Source organism: Lepidochelys olivacea (genome assembly GCF_965140295.1).
Source record: "Lepidochelys olivacea isolate rLepOli2 genome assembly, chromosome: 3".
NCBI lineage: Eukaryota > Metazoa > Chordata > Testudines > Cheloniidae > Lepidochelys > Lepidochelys olivacea.
The window spans coordinates 152,465,166-152,487,679 of record NC_140413.1 but is presented as its reverse complement, the minus strand read 5'-3'; the positions used below and the strand labels follow the sequence as shown (position 1 = coordinate 152,487,679).

Below are 22,514 nucleotides of genomic sequence, written 5' to 3'. Positions count from 1 at the left end.
AAATGCCTCTCTCCCACACTGATAATTGGGGAAAGAATGGGAGTTTCTGAGACCAGGTAAACAGTCACCATAGTCTCGGTTTCCTGGACAAGCTGATTTCATGTGAAGGTGTGAAAGCCAACCAACCAAACTGGGAGGTGAGATTCCCCCTTTCCAATCCAATCCTTATACTCATTCTTTTTGCCTTTCCTGAGGACCTCGCTGAGACACTCTCAGTTTTACAGGGAGAAGCAACACTTCATGTTGAAAGAGCACTGGCTAAAATGCCACGATCAGAAAGCACAGGATACTAAAACTGACCCGTGTTTGGGTTTATCGAGGGACGTTACATGTCAGCTTCCACAGTACTTCCATATCCCAACATGTGTAGGCGGATGATTGTCCTTTTCTGGAAATGTGGCCGAAGGACAGCTAAGGTGTAGTCCAATGGAAAGGGTGCTGGCATGGAAGTTAGGAGACCTACTCCTGGTTCTTCCAGTGACTGGCTGTGTGACCTCGGGAAAGTCATTTTTGCCCAATTTTCAAAGGTATTTAGGTTCCTCAGCAGAAGTTAGTGAGAATCTCTGTCCCTCATTCCCCCATTTCTCCCCAGGACTAGAGAAAAGGTGGATTTGAATGAAGAAGAGACTATTCCGATTATCAGTTGTTTATACAAAGTGCTTTGTCCCTTCCTGCTACTGTTAAAGAGGGAAGTAGAAGCTTAGGTGCCTGATAAGGTCATGCTTTTAAGGAAGGCAGCATCTCATACGCATGCACACTCTCTGGTCTTGTTTTCTGGATGCCTTTAGTCAAACACAAGTTACTGGGCTCGCTGCTGGGGTAACTGGGTGAAATTCTGTGCCCTGTGATGCACAGGAGGTCAGACTAGATGATCCAACTTCTTGCCTTAAACTCTATGAATTTATTAAACAGGGAGATCATTATACGTACTCTCCTTTGTATCGCATTTTGAGGTCTACAGATGAAGAGCCCTAGGTGACAACTAAGTAATTCTGGCTTCGGGAGCAAACTTAAGGGCTCAGAGAGAGGGAAAACAGAATCCAAGATGCCGTGTAAAGACTCTTTGTAGCTCTCAGCAATAGGAAGTTGTAGTGAAGCTGGAAACTGATGGTTGAGGCACACAAAAATGACAAGAGAGCCTAAGGGGTGAGTGGAGGGAGCTGTAGAATTGGCTGTTGCTGTGTGCTCAGAAATGATAACCTAGGCTGAAGTTAGCACTAAGAAATACATAGGCTACGTCTACACAGCTCACCGCTGGTGGCAGTGTGTAGGGTATGTGTAGCCACACACAGCCATGAAAAGCAAGCTGCATCCACACTGCGCTGTACATGTCAGTGACAGGCTCTGACGGGGGGAAGGCAGCAGAGAGAGCAATGTCCCCTGTTGCCCCCTCCACCAGAGTCTTTCCCCATTGCCTCTCCGCATCCACCGCCAAAGCCTTTCCCTGCTGCCAGAGTCTTTCCCTGCAGCGGGGCGCTGCTGGAGCCTTTTGCTGCCCCCAGAGCCTTTCTCCACAGCTGTAGTCTTTCCCTGGGATGGGGAAAGGCTCTGACAGCAGGGAAGCAGCAGGACACTATGCTGCTAAAAACAGCAGTGCAGATGGGGGAGGCACTGCTTGGGCCTGTAGAGAGTCATGTAGGGCACATACCCCCAGGGTTCTGACATGTCTTTACTCTCCTTACCTAAGCCGTGCCTCACTGTCTACATTCCTATTACTACCCATGCTGTGGGGCATATAGTGCATGTACTCTACACACCACAATAGGATTTGTGCCGTGTAGATGTGCCGAAAGAGAGAAGGGAGATGAAGACAAGGGGCGCGATCAGGGTTGGAACCTAGAAGACCTCTATAGCTGAAGGAGAGAGTGTGAGTGTGTGTGTTGGGGGGGGGGTTGTACAGCAACCACCAGAAAGGAAAGAAGAGAGCACTGGAGACACCAGCTTCTTACTTGGAAATCTCATGGAGAAATCGTGCTCCATAGTCCAGGTCTACACTAGGGCTTTGTCTACGCTAGAAAGGGTTTGCCAGCATAGCTACGTCGGCAAACCCCCGAAATGGAGATGCAGCTTCTACAGAACTCTTTTGCTGGCATAGCTTTGACCAGTTCCCCAAACGAAATCAGCTCTGTTAGCACAAGGACTTTTTTGCCGGTATAGCTGTGTCTACACTAGGGGCTTTTGCTAGCACAGCTATGTTGTCAGGGATTATACTCATCACATCCCTGACCAGCATAGCTTGGCTGGCAAAAGTTTGTAGTATAGACCTGGGCTCAGTCTCAAAGGCTGGATGAAGACCAAGTCATTAATCCTCTGTGGAAGGGCAGTCTAGGGATATTTCTACACTGCAAGCTTATCCCGGGCTGCCTCCAAGTTTTTAGTCCAATGGACCTCAGCCTTCCTCACACAAAACCCTTATGCTCAGGTTTATATATGCTTTGAAGCCAGGCTTGCTTGCCCTGCTGCAGATATAGGTTATAGCCCAGGTTTCACTTTAAGGTGGGCTCTGACCTTCCCACTTTGCAGTGTGGATGTATCTAACACCTGGGTAGTGGAACTCAGCTTTTGACTGTCCTCCTGTGTCATCCCATGGTTCCCCAGACCTGTATTTTACAGCCCTTCTACCAACTCATTTCCCACTTGCCTCCGGTGCACCAGACGCTACCTGGTTTATATCCACCTGGTCAGTGTTCAACTCTTCATTCCACGCAGCCTGCTCTGTTTCTGCAATATGCAGCTCACCTCAGCCAGACAACCCTATAAGATACCATCCCAGCATGTGCTCGCTGGACAGAGGACCCCACCAGGTTTCTAGTTAACCTCTGGTATGAGTGCAGAAAAGAACATGATTTGGGGAGATGCACCCGAAATCTGTACTGTTATGATAACATCCTGAAGAGGCTGGGGGAGGTGGGGATCAAGCATATGGCTGCCCAGTGTTGGAAGTGCATTAAAATCCTAAAGAGTGCCTACCTGCAATACAAAGGTTCTGGAAACTCTGTCTGCTACAAGGATTTGGACCAGGTGCTTGTCCTCACCTGGTGTACAGAGCCCCCAGTTGTGCCCGACAGGCTTTTGAGAGGGGCTGGTATGATTTTTATACTGGAGTCAGAGAGGACCGGGATAACACCAGAGAAGGCCCCCGTGGCAGAGGAGGTGGAAGAGCAGGAGCAGACCATGGTGCTGGAACAGCTCCGGAGTAGGCCATACGGATGTGGGATGTCTTGGGACCATATTCCGAAGACCTGTTTGGGGACTGTCCCAAGGAACAGCCTGGAGAGGAAGTGGCATTAGACTGGGAGCCGGAGCCACAGCTGGGTAAGTGGCTGTCGCCGCCATCTTTGTCATTATTATGGGGGGAAATTGCACCCTGAATGGGTGGGATTTCTGGCTGATGGCCAATAAAATTATTGCTATGAAGGATATTATGTGCTAGAGGCTGGCCTTAGCTTCAGCTTAGGGCAAAAGCCATGCCATTGTCCTGGCCCCCTTCCTCCACCCTAAGCCCCCAACCACCACGTGTGATCCAAGATGGAGTCCAAGTAGGGGGGAAACAATTAAACATGCAACTAGTGAGTCATTCTTACTAAATTTACGCTGATTATTTAAAATATATATCAAAAGATGGGATTACAGGTTTAGCAAGCAGAAGTGCATATGTCAGCATATACAGCTCTTCGTAATTCTGTCACACAAGTAGCATATTGTAGAATTATAGCGATAGCAGCATTGCAGCGTTGGCCCAAACATCCTGGATTATAAATCCCAGTGGCTGTATTAAGTTGAAAAAGTTCCTTGGTGCAGCAATACTTAGCCTTCCAGGGCTCCCATTTGTAGCACACTTTCCAGGCCAGAGTCAGGGGAACAGTTCTGCTGTTAGCAGGCCTCTGCATCCTGATTCACCATCCTTCTAATGTTCACCTGAATTTCCCCCTGCTCCTGGCTGGTGATGCTTGAGAATTTTTCATATAGGATAAACTCAAGACGGTCAGTGAGATTCCCAGGTAGGACAAACTTCCAACATCTGTCTTGGTAGCTTATAAACCCTCTTCACTCCTTTTCATTCAGCAGATGATGTAAAATTTTCTTTGCGGAGATAGAGAGAATTCCTCCATTAGCCTGGAGAAGTTGCTCTCTCTCCTATTCAGGGAACTCCAGCTGATTAACATCCTCTAAGGATTCCTTGGCCTGGAATAATGTTAAAAGCAATAGTTGTAGCAGGTCCCTAGTCACGCCCCACAGACATACATCCCAGGTCCAAAAAATGTCCTATTCTTTTTAATGCATTAAATCTGGAATTCTTACCATAGTGTATATGTGGGCTGGTAACCTGGCTTGCAGGAGCTTCTGAACTGGCTGAAGTGTAGTGGTGAAATAAAGTCATTCCAAGTAGATAAAAGTATCAAACTGTTGTCTTGCCATGACACAGAACAAAAACGGGGGAATTCTCCTCTTCCTTTCCATGTACAAAAAATATCTTCTTTCCTTTCCTTGGCAGGACCTTCCACCTCTGCTAAACTGAGGCATCCACCCAAGCCTCTTGGGGAGAGGATCCTGAACCAGCTTGGGAAAAGGAAAAGGCTCTGGGGTGACTCACTACATGAATGGTCTGGGTATACTTGTTCCTGCCAGGGTGCAGGGGGCTGGACTCTTGAGGTCCCTTCAGCCTTTCATTTCTATGATTCTATGAAATACATCAAAACTTTGGACATGGATCACACACCAGGCCAATCGGAGAGGGAAAGAAGAGCAGGGTATGGAAAGGAAGAGGCAGAAAGCAGAGGAGGAGGAGAGAATGTTCGCATACTACCTCTGGCATGACTGGAGGATGATGGAGCACGTCCGAGCACAGCAGAAGGAGAAGTTTGAGCAGCTGCTCACCCTAGTGGCTACTAGCCTGCAGCACCCAGTTCCTGCATCAACTCCAGCACCAGCAACAACATGGGCAGACCCTCCTCCATGCTACCACATCCTGTAGCCAGTACAGCCATTGGGCAATTCAAGAGTTGGATAGATTATGAACCACTCCATGACCTGGTATTCGCAGATGTTCCCTGTTCACTCTATGCCTCTACAACCGGGGAGAGGGAGAACAGATACACCTCTGACACCCAGTTCCACTACTAGTGAGACTGAAGTGCTTGCACTTTATTTAATAGCACAGGTTTGCATACTCTTGCACTGTTTTTATTTTCACTGTTGTTTGTTTCCAGGTAGCTGCGATGCCTGCATTGCTTTTCAAATCAGTATTTATTTTAATACTTTTTCTTTTGGTTGTACAGTACGTTGGTACGTGAGTGCTTGGGAAAGAAGGAAGAGTCAGGAAGTTGTATCCAAAGATATTAATAAAGTACCCAACACCCTTATAATCACAGAAAACCAATATCAAACAAACGGATGTGTGTACCACAGCAGTACACCATATCCCATTCCCCCATGCCTGTCACCCTGTGGTGCTAGGGTGTGGGCACACCAGGCAACCCTTATTTCCCTTGCTCACCTGCACCCAGTCCCACATGCACTTTGTGGCTGCTTGTACCAGGCCTGCAAACTAGCAGTGGCTTGAGCTCACTCTTGGCCAAGATTTTCACCCTTATCCTCGCAGGCATGGGTCAGGGCACAGCATGTCTCGATCATACGGGTGGCATTGCCCACACTGGCATCCAGACAATTCTGTATGCAGAGCCATCTTGCCTTCCATTGGTCACATGCACAGTCTACCACTATCCCACAATCACTATGTGTGTAATGAAATGTTCTGCTGAGTGCTCAAATATCAGGGCAGTAGATGCTCAGTGGGGTCTCCTAAAATAACAGTGGGCACAGACAGCCATGTTGTTAACCATGTTATTTAGTGGGAATAAAGTCCCTGCTTGTCTAAGTGGGTAAAAGCCAGATCTCCTCCACACTCTGGCATCATGCGCCTTGCGAGTGAATCCCACACTGGTGTTCATGAACTTGCCTTTGCAGTCGGCCCACCCCAGCACAACCACTTGAGCGGGAGCCTTTGCAGTTGACACCTTCATGTGCTCCTTGTGGAGAGCAAACTATGGGCACATGAGTGCCATTGGTGGTGCAGTGCAGCGTGTGAACCCCATTCTCTCAACGCCAGCTGCTGTTTCAGATGTCTAAGCAGTGTCCATCATGTGTGGGGAAGCTACAGCAAAAAACGCCTCAGAAACCGCATCAGAAACCTCATCGCCAACAGTTGATTTGTCAGCCCCAAACGAGGAGTCGCCAACCTGTTGCAAGCTGGGGTAGCCAGCGTCTAGATGGCTATAGCAGTCTTGTTCTGGACTCCCTCAGCTGTGTGTCCCGGCACTGTAGGATCAGGGCAAGCACCTCACACAACTCTGTGAAGGTGGCCTTCCTCATGCAGGAGTTCTGCAGCTTCTGATGGTCCCCCAGAACTGCATGATGATGTGATCCCACCACTCTGTTCTAGTTGTCCTATACCAGAAGTGCTGGGCTGCATATGGGAAATACCCAGCAGCTGCTGCAGCATGTGTCTCTGCTCTGCTATGTCAGCATCCAGCATGTTCAAGCTTCAAGATCCACTGCCGCTTTCTGAGGGTCAGAAACAGCTGCGAAAATGCCCTCCACCATCTCCCATACCCTCTACTTTTATCCTGCTGTGTTAACAATTCAGCACCAAGCAGGAACAGCTCATCCACCTGTGCTGGACCCCTGGTGTGGCACTGGCTGGAGGGCACGGAAGTGAAAAACGTGCAGAGCTGGAAGTGGCTCCGCTCAATGTGTCGGCAGGCTAAGAACACTTCCACATGGGGGACTGGGAAGGATAGAGAAATTCTGCTCTAACACACTACATCAAAACAGTTTCTTAAGAGATTCAAATTAAGGGCCTCTGGGATACTTCCCCATCCGCCCCCCTCAAAATCCCAGCACCAAACCCAGGTAACTACAGTGCCACTGTGGATACAGCTACACACAGGTATGGATTGTATGTGGCTCTGCAATGTGGACCCTCACAAGTGGCTTGGCAAGCTCAGGTACGCTTGCCTGGGCTCCTGGATCCAGGTACCCTCTGCGGTGTAGAGGTACTCTAAGAAGTGTGACAGGCTGAAAGTCAGACTGGAGCAGTGAAGGTGGCCGTGCTGGGACAGGAGGCCAGAATGCTGCTTTGTTTGGAAGCTTAAGCAGTAAGAGACAACAGGGGCTGTGCTCATTAGTGTTGATTGGGAAGAGAAATGGGGGCTGTACCCTCCAAGTATTCTTTAAGTGAGCGAGCACTAAGGAACACTACCACCCCTCCATGGGCTGCCAGTGGGCTGGAGTTAAAGGAGGTGATGCTGTGGACCGTGATGTGTGGAAGGAGGCACAAGATTGGGCAGTGACTGGTATCAGGAAATAAAGATTTGAAGTACTGCTGGCTTTGATGAGCCGACTGCATGGAGAGCCACTGCTGCCAAGGGCACCAGTTCCCTTTGCAAATTTCTGGCTGCAGAGCTAAGCGAAATGGATGCAGGTCCTTCCCAGGATCACTCACCTCACAGGGCATGGCTTGTGCTGCTGGGCAATGTGGTGTTTGTGAGGCCAGGAAGGCAACGGGACAGAAAGCTGCTTTTAGATAAAGCAATTTGACTGTGAAAGCCACGCCTGCACCTTCCTCATCTGAGAAAACCGGATTGGGACGTCATGGTAGGTTTCGTAAGAGTATGTAAAAGTGGGGTTTGCATCACAGATGGTGCCACGCAGAAACAGATGAGGCTAGGTGGTGAGGAGAAAGCCAGCTTCTAAATAAAGTTACATTTTGATACGTCAGGGTATCGAAATCCAAAAGATCCCACTTGGATGGATGGATGAATCTTTCCATAATCACTTTGCACTTCTACAGAGCTGTCTGTCTGAGGAGCTTAGAGCGACTTACAGACGTTAACGCTTCCCTAGGAGCTAGGGAAAGGTTCTTATCCCGCTGCTACTAGTGGGGAACATGAGGCACAGAGAAGGCAAATGGCTTCCCTGGGGTCACACGGCAAGTCGCTCAGGAGAGACGGGAGCAGAATCTATATCTGACTTTGTTTTTTGGTTTAACCACTAAGGTTCTGCTTTCTCCTTGTACTTCCTCTTTTGATTGATATTGTCCTTTGACTTACACATGTGACCTTTCCAAGCTCTCAAAATATCAGGTTCAAGCACAGCAATTTCATGACTGAGTGTCTTTATTTCATGCAGTTTAGTTGTAGCCGTGTCTGTGCCCAGGATATGAGAGAGAAAAGGTGGGTGAGGAGATATCTTGTATTGGGCCAACTTCTGTCGGTGAGAGAGACAAGCTTTCAAAGAAGAATCATAGAATATCAGGGTTGGAAGGGACCTCAGGAGGTCATCTAGTCCAACCCCCTGCTCAAAACAGGACCAATCCCCAATTTTTGCCCCAGATCCCTAAATGGCCCCATCAAGGATTGAACTCACAGCGCTGGGTTTAGCAGGCCAATGCTCAAACCACTGAGCTATCCCTCTCTGTGTAGCTCAAAAGCTTGTCTCTATCATCAACGGAAGTTGGTTCAATAAAAGGTATTAGCTCACCCACCTTGTCTCCGTATTTATTTCAAGTGTTCTACAAGTAACTTACTCTCCAGGGTTTGATGGTATTGACTGGGCCTGACTGATGTCAACCATTTGAGTTCTTGGACCAGCCTTTGACTCTGAATAACTGGAGGCAGAACACTCATATCTATTAGTCGATCTTAAAAGTGTTGGGTCTTGAAAAAGCTATCTGATAAATGCCTGTTCTAAGTGAGGGCAACAGGAATCCTTAGCCAAAGCTCTGGGCTTTTTTCCTTAAATCTGTAGAATATCTGTGTATGTGGATATTGGGTGAGGTTATTTCTAATTTCTGTTCTCCTTGTCTCTATGTTTTATATGCAGATACCAATAAATCAATCTTATTAAATAAATATTGTCTTATTACAATGAACTCTGGCTGCATCTGGATAGAAAACTTCCTATATCCTGATCTCTGTCCTACCCAAGAATCCTACACATTGGCTACAAAGTAAGCATACCACTTTTGCCTGTAGTTTTAAGGGCAGTCACAAACTCCTGCCATTTGAATAACCAGATATTCTAGCAGAAAGGTTTTGGATTTTCAGGTCTATCCAATAAATGGGACAGCAGGTTGGGACCAGTACAACGGGGCATACCGGAGAGGCATGTCATCTGGATGCTTCTGATAACAAGGCACAACAGGGAAGTGGCTAACCCTGGGCTCTATGCTTAATGGTGCTGAGCACCTCATGCAACGGGGCTGAGTGCCCTAAACTCCCAGGAGGTAAGAGCACTTGGCACCTTGCATGAGCAGGCCCAATGCTTACTTTTGAGTGGTGATTTAGGTTAGAAACTCCCCTGCCCCAGAGATGAATGGAGAAAAGTCACGCTTCAGTGATGATATTTTAGATGGTGTGTTTGCAGAACGGAAGGACAACAGTATATTTTTGTCCTTTCTGATGTGCTGCTTGTTCTCGTCATGTCCTGTCTGGGCTGTTTATTTCCTCTCCCTAAGTGAAGCACTTTCCATTTATTAGTGTAGAATATCCCTTTGTTCCTTGCAGCCTTCTCTGCTCTCATCTCTTCAGGGCTCTTTGCAGGGTGGTTCTGTCCCCGAGTGTTTACTGCTTTCAAAACTTGGTGTCGTGTGCAATTTTGACTACAGCTGAACTTACACCAAAGTGAGGCTTAACAGAGAACAGGAAGTAGGTGTGCAGCATGCAGAGAAGTTGTAATATATTTTCTTTTTAGATTAGCTGAGCAAAAAAAGCCTCCAGACACCTTAAGAGTCCTGGGCTGATACTAGGACTCAGGGCTGTGAGGCATCTCACCACCACCTGCGCTTAGCTTGAAGCAGTTTTGCCTGATGCCTTCTGTAGCTCAGCTCCCTGAAACCAACAGCCTCAGGGCACCAACAAGCACCTATCTGCAGGTCCCCGCAGACCTCGCCATCTCTGTGCAGGCTAGTGACAGACAAATGGCAACCCCTGAGCCCCTCTGCCAGCCTCCCCCTCAGTGGCATCTGGCCCCTGGCATAGCAACTTACAGAAATGACCAGGTAAGTTCTCCCAGAGGACAACACACACACACAAGCTTACTTGAGTCAGCTCTCAGCTCCCTTTTAACAACACAGTGCTGTCATTTATTTATAGTGAAAACAAAAAGGTTTATTAACAAAGGTTATGATTTCAGGAGACAGTGAGCAAGGATAGTAAGAATAACTGGTTACATGTGAAACCGTCCTTTGTGTTCTCTCAATGATGGATGAAGTAGAGTCCTCTTGCCTTCCTCTTGTTATCCAATAAACCTTTGAACTACACCCCTTTGCAGTGCACCCCCAAGGAAAACGCTTCTGCCCCCTTGCTTGTTCTCCAGTGTGCTGACCCCCAGGTTGATTTTGCATCCTCATATTGATTTGGAATGCAGCTGTGGCTCCCATTGTGTATGGCTTACAATGATTAATTCATGTGTCAGTTAGCTAGCTGGACAAACACTTCCAGTCTGAGAGAGAACCTGTCTCTGCTGGTGACTCAGACCTTGATACACTTGCAGCATATAACACATAACTTTTAAACTATCATCTGTGCATGATCTTAATGACCAGTGTGTCACCGGCTTTCATTTGATATCTCACACAACGTTCTTTATAGATAAATACTATGGCAGCCATGTGTTGGGCGTAGTGAGTTTGTCAGACCATTGCCAGTAATGCTGCTTATCCACACCTTTCTTAACCGCAGTTCAAGAGGCCATACATCAGGCATAACAGGGCATATTAAAGATTAGAGCCTAGATCCCTTGCAGCCTGATAAATCCCAACGTTGATGCAGAGAAAGTTAATCCTTTCCCACCGTGCCCTGTCTTCTCCTTTTCTTCACATAAAGCCAGAGCCTACCAACCTTACGCATGCTGAATAGTAATTTATTCTGTGAGCTGTCCATTGAAATTAATGGGACTACTCACAGAGTAAAGACTAATCTACACTTAAAATGTAGGTTGACATAGCTGTGGCACTCAGGGTTGTGCAAAATGCTATAGTTATGTCAACCTAACCCCTGGTGTAGACACAGCTAGGTGGATGGAAGAATGCTTCTGTTGGCCTAGCTACTACTGCTCAGGGAGGCGGAGTTCCTACAGTGACAGAAAAAACCCTTCCATCGATGTAGATGCAGCCTATGCTACAGGGTTACAGCAGCATAGTTATGGCACCATAGCTATGCCTCTTTATTGCCCATAGTGTAAACATAGGTAAGGTACTAAATATGCGAGGACAATGTGGCCCTCAGATTGCAAGCTCTTTGGGACAGGCCCAGGGACTGTCTCCTGCATCTTGTACAGCACAGAGCACGTTGTCAGGGCTTAACAGGTGATCATTGTGACTCACCTGCCTTGAACGAGCTTGAGGTTTGGGTAAACAGAAGACGTGTCTCTGAACATGCTGCTTGTAAGCCACATTTGTGCCGTGGAAACGCAGCTGCATGGATTTGGGAGCTGCTGTTTGTCTACAGTGTGAGAGCTAGTGTGTTCTCTACACTATTACTGCTACCACTGGTTTAAGCATACAGGGCTCATGTGTTGTCAGAATACAGTGGTAGAAATACTTGAACCTTGCACTGTTGCTGGTCTAACCTACACAGTGCTAAATGCGGAGCGGGGCGGGGTGGGAGAGAGCCCACTACACTAGGGCTCCAAGTGCTGCTCACACCAGAGGAACTGAGCCAGCAGGAGCAACAGTGGGGAATTTTTCAAAACTGTCCCTCTTGTAGGTAGGGTCTTAGTGTAAACAAGACCATGGGGGCGAACATGGATGCTTAATGCTGTCTTCGCAGAGAGGGAGGGGCAATCTTTCTTCACACAGGGTTTCACCTTTCAAAGAATCTCTTCTCTGTGTTTTTGTGGGATGGCGTCCCTCTAAAAAGGTGAAAAATTGCCAATCAAATTCCTTACCTTCCATACAAGCAACACAGGAGAGTATTTGCATTCCTGCAGTTTTCAGCACTGAATTTACTGTTCGCCACCTGTTCTGCTTGTTTTCTTTTTTCCTGTTGCTCTCTCCTTAGACAGACAATGGTCACGTGCGGGTCATTTGCGATTTTATTTTCTCCCTAATGTCACTTTTTGGTGCTCGTTCAGTGGCATCATGCTGAGCCATGTTTATTTGTCCGGGGGGGGGAGAGAAAAAGGAATCCTTTTGTCATTTGAAAAAGGATTCAGAAACATTTCTGTTGATCTTAGGGAGGAAGACCTCATGGTTAAGGCACTGGATTGGGACTCAGGAGACCAGGTTATATGTCACAGCCCTGCTGCAGATTTCCTTTGTGGCCTTGGACAAGGCATAGCCCATCTCTGTGCCTCAGTTTCCTTATCTGTAAAATGGGACACTAATACTTCCTTACCTCCCACTCCTTAAATCTGTTGGTCAGTTCTTGGATCCTACAGTGCTGGTGGTCCCTGAAGTACCTCAATGGATTATTAGTTTAAAAGAGTTTATCTTTACAAAACCCAGATTTGGGGGCAAATTCGAGCTGAAAGTGACTCCTTATTGTGAAGGATGAGAGCATTATCACTAGCACCGTGACTGAGCAAGGCAGGGGCTTGTGTTACTAGATATCTGCTTGGCTTTGCTCAGAGGCGATAGGTTCAGTGTGCTCTTGATTCAACTTTGCATTGCAGAATAATTCATCTCCCAGGGGTGCCAGGAGGATTAGTTAAGGTTGTAAAGTGGTTTATGTATGTCCTAAGAATAGTGCAATTTTCAGATCAATTTTTCCACATCAGTGACTTTACTGGTATGACAAAGGGCATGCAGGTGTTGGCACAGTTAACTCACAGTTAGCCCAACTTGATGTAATTCTACTGACTTCAGCATATTTACTCCAGATTTACATTGTTGTAAGTGAGAGCAGAATCAGGCCCCAAGTCTCTGTGCATATGACCAGTTTAACAACAGTGATGAGGCAGGGTCTGTACATCTGGCGCATTGCTCAGTTTCTGATGTGACTGCCCTGGATTATTAGACTGGTCCTGCTATATGGTATGTCTCCTTCTCGCAGTTGTACAGAGCTTTCTTATACTGTATGCATTCCTCCCAAGTGTGGGGAAGGGATCTGGTATGTGTCATCCACATGTAAAGGCTTACTTATTGCTTCATGGATCCTGCAATATGCAGACCCCTTTCAGGAGCTTTTGCTTTGGGGTTAAGTGGATTAACCCTTGTTGGATTCTTATCTGGGAACCTCCTATCTTCCTGTCTCTCTCCCACACAGTCTAGGTAACTTGTGACTGATTTACGGAATGCCGCTGGCCCTAAAATCCTTCCCCAGGCCCTTTGTTCTGTAGGTTCCCTTGGCTTACAGTCAGCATAGTTTCTGTTAGGCCTGGTCTACGCTATAAACTTAGGTGACTCAGGGGTGTGAAAAACCCACCTCTCTACTATGCCATAGCCATGCTGACCTAACCCCTGCTGTAAATGCAGCTAGGTCAATGCATAAACGTATCTGTCGTCCTAGCTACCATCACTCAGTGCGGTGGAGCTCCTACAGTAACAGGAAAATCACTTCCAACATTGTAGTCTGCATCTACTGCATGGGATTACAATAGCATAGCTACCGCTCTGTAGCGCCCATACGTATAGGCCTGGCTAAGGTACTATTCAATGTACCAGGAGAACCCAGGCCTTAGACTGCAAGGTCTTTGGGACGGGGACTGTCTCCTCCAGCTTTTACAGCACAGAGAGAGCCTGTTGTCAGGGTTACCAGATGATAAACAGGCGATGACCTTAGCCTCCCTGACTTCTCAGCCCATGGATCTCCTAACCTCACACTGATGACATCTCCTAAGAGAGAAGCAGGAGGAGGAGTGGGGGTTATAATTTAAATTATCATCACACAGCACTGCAAAGGCCAATTACACAAAGAACAGCTCGAGTTACCTCCTCATGGGCTGATGGTCTCACCTATATTCACTGCCATCTCTTTGCAGGGTATCATCAAGGCCTATAAGAGCGGCCTCACCCTCCAGGGAAACTCTACTAGTCTGGGAAGATGGAACTTTGTTGGCTCTTTCTTCTTCTCCGTCTCTGCGATAACCACCATCGGTAGGAGATCTCTGCTGCTTGTTGTGGGTAACCTGGGTGGAACATGGATGGCATGGGAATAATCACAAGAACACACCTTGCTCCCTCCTTTTGAGACACTGGCTTTCCCAGCCACCGGTATTCAAATAGAAGCAAACTGCATGCAGATTCCAAGCCCATTTGTCTCTCGTGAGCTTCTGCCTGACTCCCAAGCTGAGCTTTGTGGAGGGCCTGCTGATCTGCGTAGCAGTCAAGGACCCACCTGGTTTGGTATTGGTGAAGTCAGTTTGATCTCTAAGCCCCATACTGTGGAGTATCTGGGCTGTGGGTGGAGTGAATGTGGGACTAATGAGGAAATGGGGAATAATGAGGGACTAGGGAATCAGGGAGAGATTTTTTGGAGCCAAATTTTAACGAATCACTTTGGAGCTGGCATGTAAAAATTACCGTGACTTCCTCTGCATTCCAATGATTATTTATTTATATTGTGTTAGTGCCCAAAAGCTCCACTGAGGTCTGGGACCCCTTTGTGCGGGTGCTGTACAAATACTTAGTAAGAGGTGGTCTTTATCCTGAAGAATTTACAGCCTAATTAAGGCAAGCTGCAACAAATGGATGCTCCACAGAAATGAAGGGAATGGAAGGAAGAGAATGGTAACAGTGAAAAGCACATGGGGTTACATGGAGTCGCTCATATATATAATATTAATAAATGCCCGTGGCCCCCTGTCTAGCCATTGTCTAGCCAGTAGCTCTGAAATCTTGTCCTTCGTGTATGTGCCAATATATTAATATCTCTGATATGGGATTTAGAGCATCAGTCACTGAATGTCAAAGGAATTGACTAGGGGTCATTCTAGATTTCCAGCTTTTCAGCCCTCTTTGATCTTTGAGTCATTTTTCAGACCCAAATCTATCTACATGTCGTGCAGACGGCGAATTGTTTTTACTGTTCTGCTTAGTACTGAAAATGCATTGATGTCAGAAATGCTGACCCTGGAAATCAGGAATTATAGCAGTAATAATACAATAGTTAGCTTTTCTACAAGCTGAGAAAAAGAAAAGACACCCACATGACTTTACTGGCTTCTTCCTGGACACCCTGGTTTTCTTTTCATGTGCTTTGAATCTGAGAAAGCTGAGAACCGCTGCACGCACTTGTGTCTGAATAAACCACAGGATGGCGGTGTAGCCTCGTTCTAGAATCTAGACAGAAGATTCTACAGGTGCTCAGTCATCCCAATGGAGCAGAGAAGTTTGGACACTCTAGGTGCTCTGAGCTCTGACTTAAAACCAAACTACTTGCTCAGAGCACATTTGCCTACTCCCATAGTTCATTATACATCCTTTCCAAGCCAACTGGAGTGACTCTGTTTCCCCAAAGTCATTTTAGCCACATTGTGCTTAGCTACACTCCAGGCAAAACTAACTTGTCTTTTAAAAATGATTTCCTAGCAAGGTCTTTTTTTGTAGTGTCAGCAGGGTTTTAGACTCTAGTGCTGTTAAGGCGTATGCCCTGGCTTTGCTGAGGGGTACAACCATGCTAGCTGGAATGTTTTTATAATGGCAGTCCCATCGGGAGACTCAGACTTCAGAGTGCTTTTTTGTTTTTTTCACAATGAAGCCAGTGGCATTGCATGTGCGTGTCTGTCTGTCTCTGTCTTTTCCCTTCCCCACACACATTCCTCAAGGCTTAGAGTTGTCCAGTGGTTTGTGTGGTACCTGAGGACTTGGGAGGTCTGGGTTCTTCAAGCTCTTGCTACCTCAGCTCACCATCTGTAAAATGGAGACGACAGCACTTCTCCAGCTCACCGGGGCATGTGAGGGTAAATGCATTAAAGACTGTGAAGTGCTTAGATGTTATGACGATGGGGGGCATATTACTACCTTAGGTAGATAGACCACGTCAGTGTAGTTCTTCTACTTACAAAACATGGATGGACCACTGTTAAATAGAAACCAAAGCAGTTGGGAGGTGAGCTTGGTATGCATGAACAATTTAAAAAAAAAACCAATCCTTTAACATTTGTTTTAACCTGACTGACCAAAACCAGTTAGTTTAAACTGGCACCTCTTAGGAGGCTAATGCCTTGTAACATTACATTCTGTTTGAAGCACAGAAATACCACTTAAGAGACTGTCTAAAAATCATAGAATCATAGAATATCAGGGTTGGAAGGGACCCCAGAAGGTCATCTAGTCCAACCCCCTGCTCAAAGCAGGACCAATTCCCAGTTAAATCATCCCAGCCAGGGCTTTGTCAAGCCTGACCTTAAAAACCTCTAAGGAAGGAGATTCTACCACCTCCCTAGGTAACGCATTCCAGTGTTTCACCACCCTCTTAGTGAAAAAGTTTTTCCTAATATCCAATCTAAACCTCCCCCACTGCAACTTGAGACCATTACTCCTCGTTCTGTCATCTGCTACCATTGAGAACAGTCTAGAGCCATCCTCTTTGGAACCCCCTTTCAGGTAGTTGAAAGCAGCTATCAAATCCCCCCTCATTCTTCTCTTCTGCAGGCTAAACAATCCCAGCTCCCTCAGCCTCTCCTCATAACTCATGTGTTCCAGTCCCCTAATCATTTTTGTTGCCCTTCGCTGGACTCTCTCCAATTTATCCACATCCTTCTTGAAGTGTGGGGCCCAAAACTGGACACAGTACTCCAGATGAGGCCTCACCAATGTCGAATAGAGGGGAACGATCACGTCCCTCGATCTGCTCGCTATGCCCCTACTTATACATCCCAAAATGCCATTGGCCTTCTTGGCAACAAGGGCACACTGCTGACTCATATCCAGCTTCTCGTCCACTGTCACCCCTAGGTCCTTTTCTGCAGAACTGCTGCCTAGCCATTCGGTCCCTAGTCTGTAGCTGTGCATTGGGTTCTTCCGTCCTAAGTGCAGGACCCTGCACTTATCCTTATTGAACCTCATCAGATTCCTTTTGGCCCAATCTTCCAATTGGTCTAGGTCCTTCTGTATCCTATCCCTCCCCTCCAGCGTATCTACCACTCCTCCCAGTTTAGTATCATCCGCAAATTTGCTGAGAGTGCAATCCACACCATCCTCCAGATCATTTATGAAGATATTGAATAAAACCGGCCCCAGGACCGACCCTTGGGGCACTCCACTTGATACCGGCTGCCAACTAGACATGGAGCCATTGATCACTACCCGTTGAGCCCGACAATTTAGCCAGCTTTCTACCCACCTTATAGTGCATTCATCCAGCCCATACTTCCTTAACTTGCTGACAAGAATACTATGGGAGACCGTGTCAAAAGCTTTGCTAAAGTCAAGAAACAATACATCCACTGCTTTCCCTTCATCCACAGAACCAGTAATCTCATCATAAAAGGCGATTAGATTAGTCAGGCATGACCTTCCCTTGGTGAATCCATGCTGGCTGTTCCTGATCACTTTCCTCTCATGCAAGTGCTTCAGGATTGATTCTTTGAGGACCTGCTCCATGATTTTTCCAGGGACTGAGGTGAGGCTGACTGGCCTGTAGTTCCCAGGATCTTCCTTCTTCCCTTTTTTAAAGATTGGCACTACATTAGCCTTTTTCCAGTCATCCGGGACTTCCCCGGTTCGCCACGAGTTTTCAAAGATAATGGCCAGTGGCTCTGCAATCACAGCCGCCAATTCCTTCAGCACTCTCGGATGCAACTCGTCCGGCCCCATGGACTTGTGCACGTCCAGCTTTTCTAAATAGTCCCTAACCGCCTCTATCTCCACAGAGGGCTGGCCATCTCTTCCCCATTTTGTGATGCCCAGCGCAGCAGTCTGGGAGCTGACCTTGTTAGTGAAGACAGAGGCAAAAAAAATCCAAATCTGCTACCCATTCTCCTTTTATGAATGAGAGTAGAATGACAGAAGAGATGTCCCATCTACAGCCTGGCTGGGGACTGTGGCCTGATGGTGTGGAGGAGCCCCAGGATAAATTCGGGGTGTCCTGCTGGTCATTTTTAATCACGGGGAAGGTTTTATAATTTTGGGGTGGGGGGGCTTTTTTTAATGTCCTAATTCTGCTGTATTTTAAGCAGGTACCTTTTGGGCTTAGTAATGCAGAATTTGGACTGAGCAGTGTCAGAATGTTTCTCCTTTTATTAAAGGTACATTTGCATGGGGCCAATATTATGATAATTGGGGGGCACAGAACTACCAGCATAGCTATGATTGCAGGAAAGCAAGGCAGGTTGTGATTTAGGGTTCAGTAAGTTCCATGTCAGCAGGCTCATGGGACTCGGGCTAAGGGGCTGTTTAATTGCAGTGTAGACGTTTGGACTCAGGCTAGAGCCCAGACTCTTGGACCTGTGAGGTGGGAGGGTCCCAGAGCTCGGGCTGCACCCTGAGCCCAAACATCTACACTGCAATTAAAGAACCCTTAGCCAGAGCCTTGCAAGCCTGAGTCACCTGGAGTGGGCCAGCTGCAAGTGTCTAATACTTAGTCCTGCCTTGAGTTCAGGGGACTGGACTAGATGACTTCTCGAGGTCAGTTCTATGATTCTATGATTTCTACAATTTCTAATTGCAGTGTAGGTACCCATAGATTCCAAGGCCAGAAGGGACCATTGTGATCATCTAGTCTGACCTCCGGTATAGCACAGGCCATAGAACTGCGCCAAAATAATTCCTAGATCCAATCTTTTAGAAGAACATCCAGTCTTGATTTAAAAAATTGCCAGTGATGGAGAATCCACCACAACCCTTGGTAAATAGGTTCAGTGGCTAATTACTTTCCATGTTAAAAATTTATACCTTATTTCCGGCCTGAATTTGTCTAATTTCAACTTCCAGCCATTGGATCATGTTACACCTCTCTCTGCTTGACTGAAGAGCCCATTATTAAATATTTTCTCCATGCCAACTGTAATCAAGTCACCCCTTACCCTTTTCTTTGTTAAGCTAAATCGATCGAGCTCTTTGAATCTGTCACCATAAGGCATGTTTTCTAATCCTTTAATCATTCTCGTGGCTCTTCTCTGAACCCTTTCCAATTTATCAACATCCTTCTTGAATTGTGGGTACCAGAAGTGGACACATTATTCCAGCAGTGGTCATACCAATGCCCAATACAGTGTAAATTAACCTCCCTACTCCTACTTGAGATTCCCCTGTTTATCCATCCCAGGATCTCATGAGCTCTTTTGGCCACAGCATCATACTGGCACCTCATGTTCAGCTGATTATTCACCATTCCCAAAACTTTTTCAGCGTCATTGCTCCCCAGGATAGAGTCCTCCATCCTGTTAGTATGGCCTGCATTCTTTGTTCCTAGATGTATACATTTACATTTAGCCATATTACAATTCATATTGCTTGCTTGTACCCAGTTTCCCAAGCAATACAGATTGCTCCATAACACTGACCTGTCCCCTTCATTATTTACCCTTCCCCAAATTTTTGTGCCATCTGCAAATTTTATCAGTGATGATTTTATGTTTTCATGATTCCCCATTTCCTCTTACATTTTGAGACTTATCAGTCAAAATTTCATGAGTTTTAAGTCAATTTTGTGATTGTTGAATGCTTGGGAATGGCAAGACGGTGAAAGTTACTCACACGAGTGGGGATTTGCAGGATCAAGTGCTTGACATTTAATTCTGTGAATCCTGTTGGTACTGTACATTTTATTCTAGTAATGCCCACTAGATGGCAGTATAGTGTCTAAGGGGAAAATACAGTCATAGAGCCCCTATGTTTGAGAGCCCTGTCCATGTTTATGCAAGTTCTGGAGACATCAGAAGGTGTTACTAGGAAGGAAGCATGGTCCCAGACCTCAGGGCATAGCTAAGAATGAGACTGACTCTTCAAAGCATGTAAAGAGGCAAGGTCCTTTCTCAAAGAACTTGCAGTCAGGCTCAGAGAAATGTGATGTACAGGGTGATGGTTCTGATGCAGGACCATGCTGGGATGCAGTCATGGGAGATCAGTGCAGAGAGGTTTAGGAGTGGTTTGGAAGACAAGAGAGAGGTTGTCCCCAGCATAGGCGGCAGTATGAAAGAAATCATAGGTACAGAGTGAGAGGAGAAGTTGGATGGAATTTACCCCTCATATTCAGGCTGTTGCTTAAAGCCTCCTGCTTCTTCCTCCACAGCTTCTTCACATTCTACCCTTGCTACCCATGCCCTTGTCCTTGCCTTGATTGTCTCCCACCTTGTGATCTTTCTGGCCTTTCCATCAGCTCCCTGGCTTCCCTCCAGTCTGCAAAATGCCACTGCCCTCACCCACAGCTCTGTTCGTTTCGCTCGCTCACACACACACACGTACGTCCCTTCTCTGACTCTGCATCATCTTCACCACCTACTTCAAACACCATGTCCCCCTACGCAAAGTTCTGTCAGCTCAGAACCCTCTGCTTCTCATCCCTGTTGCCCAAAAATCTCCTGTTCAGACCCTGCACGCCAGTGTTATCAGTTCTTAGGATATTTGGTGAGTTCCTTACAGTCTCAGTTCCTGGAGTCACAGGATAATGTGAGACTCTCAACTTTTGTTTAAAAAGACAAAGTAAGTTTCTAGCCCTTCCAGCTGCCGAGAAAAGCTTGAAAGTCTGATCCCTGCCGGCTCAAAGACCAGAGGGAGATAAGAACCACCTCAATTTTTTTCATTTTTAGAATCTCCTGTTCTTAGGCCAATCTTGTGATTTTTATGGCATCTGACTCATAGTTTTTGAATGCTTGTGGTTGAGAGTTTTGGCACTCTGCCAGTTCCACCTCCCCTGTCATCCTTTAGGTCCCTTTGTGTACCTCTGGGCCTTTTCACCTGCTGTCCCTCACATCTGGAATGTCCTTGATCTTCCACAGAGCCTCCATTTCCTTCAGATCCTTTCAAATCCCCTCCCTTTCTCAAAACCCTCCAACAATAATTCTCTAGATCCCTTTAAAAACCGTAGCAGTAAATACATGATCATACAAAAAGGACTAATGCAACAAACCTTATCCCCCAAACAACTCTATAACCTGTTCTGTGTGGTGCATCCTCCCTCCTCATTCATGTTACCCACACCTGCTCCCGCCATGGCCTTTCTTGCCAGGATCAGTATAGACTGTCAGCTCTTCAGGGCAGGGACCTTGTACCTATGGGCTGTATACAAACACTCAAGCAGGTTTGGAATGGGGAAGTGTATTGAAGGTGAAGATGAGATGCTTGAATTTGATGCCGAAGAAGCAAACCAAGCCAGTGAAGGGATTTGAGGAGAGAGTGAATTTTGGGGTACGTCAGCGTCAGCCTTTGTGGCACCTCTTATTCACTGAATGCAGTGAGGGTACCATGTGCCACTGGATCCCAGAGCTCTAGGATGCAGTGCTGTCTCAGGTTGGGGGGCACTTACCCAGGGCTTCCTTTACACTTTCTATTCACAAAGGTAAGCGATGTTATGCATGAGTTTCAGTGAGACATTTTAAACATAAGATGGATGCAGTGAAAGTGCCCCTCGTCCATTCTCCCCACTCCCATCTCAGGCGTCAGGGAAGAGCTGCAAATGTACATCAAAATAAATCCCTTCTGTCCTCCCCTGCTCCCCTCCCAGTGCTCATTGACACAGTGTAATGCCCCAAAGACAGATATAAGAAGCGGGCTGCAGGAAGAGGACAGTCAGAGATGGTATTTTAAGGCTTTGCCACAGACTGTTAAAGGCCAGCTCAGATCTGTGGAATCATGGAATTCCTGGCAGCTCTGGAACACTGTGCCAAGTAAGGTTTCAGAGTAGCAGCCGTGTTAGTCTGTATCCACAAAAAGAAGAGGAGGACTTGTGGCACCGTAGAGACTAACACATTTATTAGAGCATAAGCTTTCGTGAGCTACAGCTCACTTCATCAGATGCATGCAGTGGAAAAAAAAAAGTAAGTGCTCCTCCATGCTTGTCTGTGTATATGTGACTGTTTTCCTGGGGCTTCCCAGCAGGTAGTGGAGTTCCCCAATGAGTGGAAGTATTCCAGTTAGAGCTGGGACTTGTTTTGTCCAAAAAAAAAAGAAAAAAAATTTTGGCCAAAAAAGGCTGATTTGGGTCAACTGAAACGTAAGACCATATGAGCGGCCATACTGGGTCAGACCAATGGTCCATCTAGCTCAGTATCCTGTCTTCCGAAAGTGGCCGGTGCCAGATGGTCAAGGGGGAATGAACAGAACAGGGCAATTTATCAAGTGATCCATCTCCTATTGTCCAGTCCTAGCTTCTGACAGTCAGAGGATTAGGGGCACCCAGAAATGAGGTTACGTCCCTGACCATCTTGGCAAATAAGTTTGTCTTTTGCTAGTTGCTCTTCAAATTCTTTTTTTGGCCTGCCTAATTATACCTTTATACTGATTTACCAGAGTTTATGCTGCTTTTTATTTTCCTCAGTAGGATTTGATTTCCAATTTTTAAAAGATGTCTTTATGTCTCTAACTGGCCATAGTGTCTTTTTTTTGTTTGGTCCTCTGTTTTTTGTTATCT

General features: G+C 46.6%; 1 protein-coding gene across 1 annotated transcript in view; it reads left to right on the top strand.

Moving 5' to 3' along the window:
• Positions 1 to 22,514, top strand: part of KCNK17 (potassium two pore domain channel subfamily K member 17) — a 48,402-nt gene that overhangs the window by 10,324 nt on the left and 15,564 nt on the right. The window contains exon 2 of the mRNA XM_084624711.1: positions 13,984 to 14,098. Coding sequence (XP_084480837.1) covers positions 13,984 to 14,098 — 115 coding nt within the window. The remainder of the gene's footprint in view (positions 1 to 13,983; positions 14,099 to 22,514) is intronic.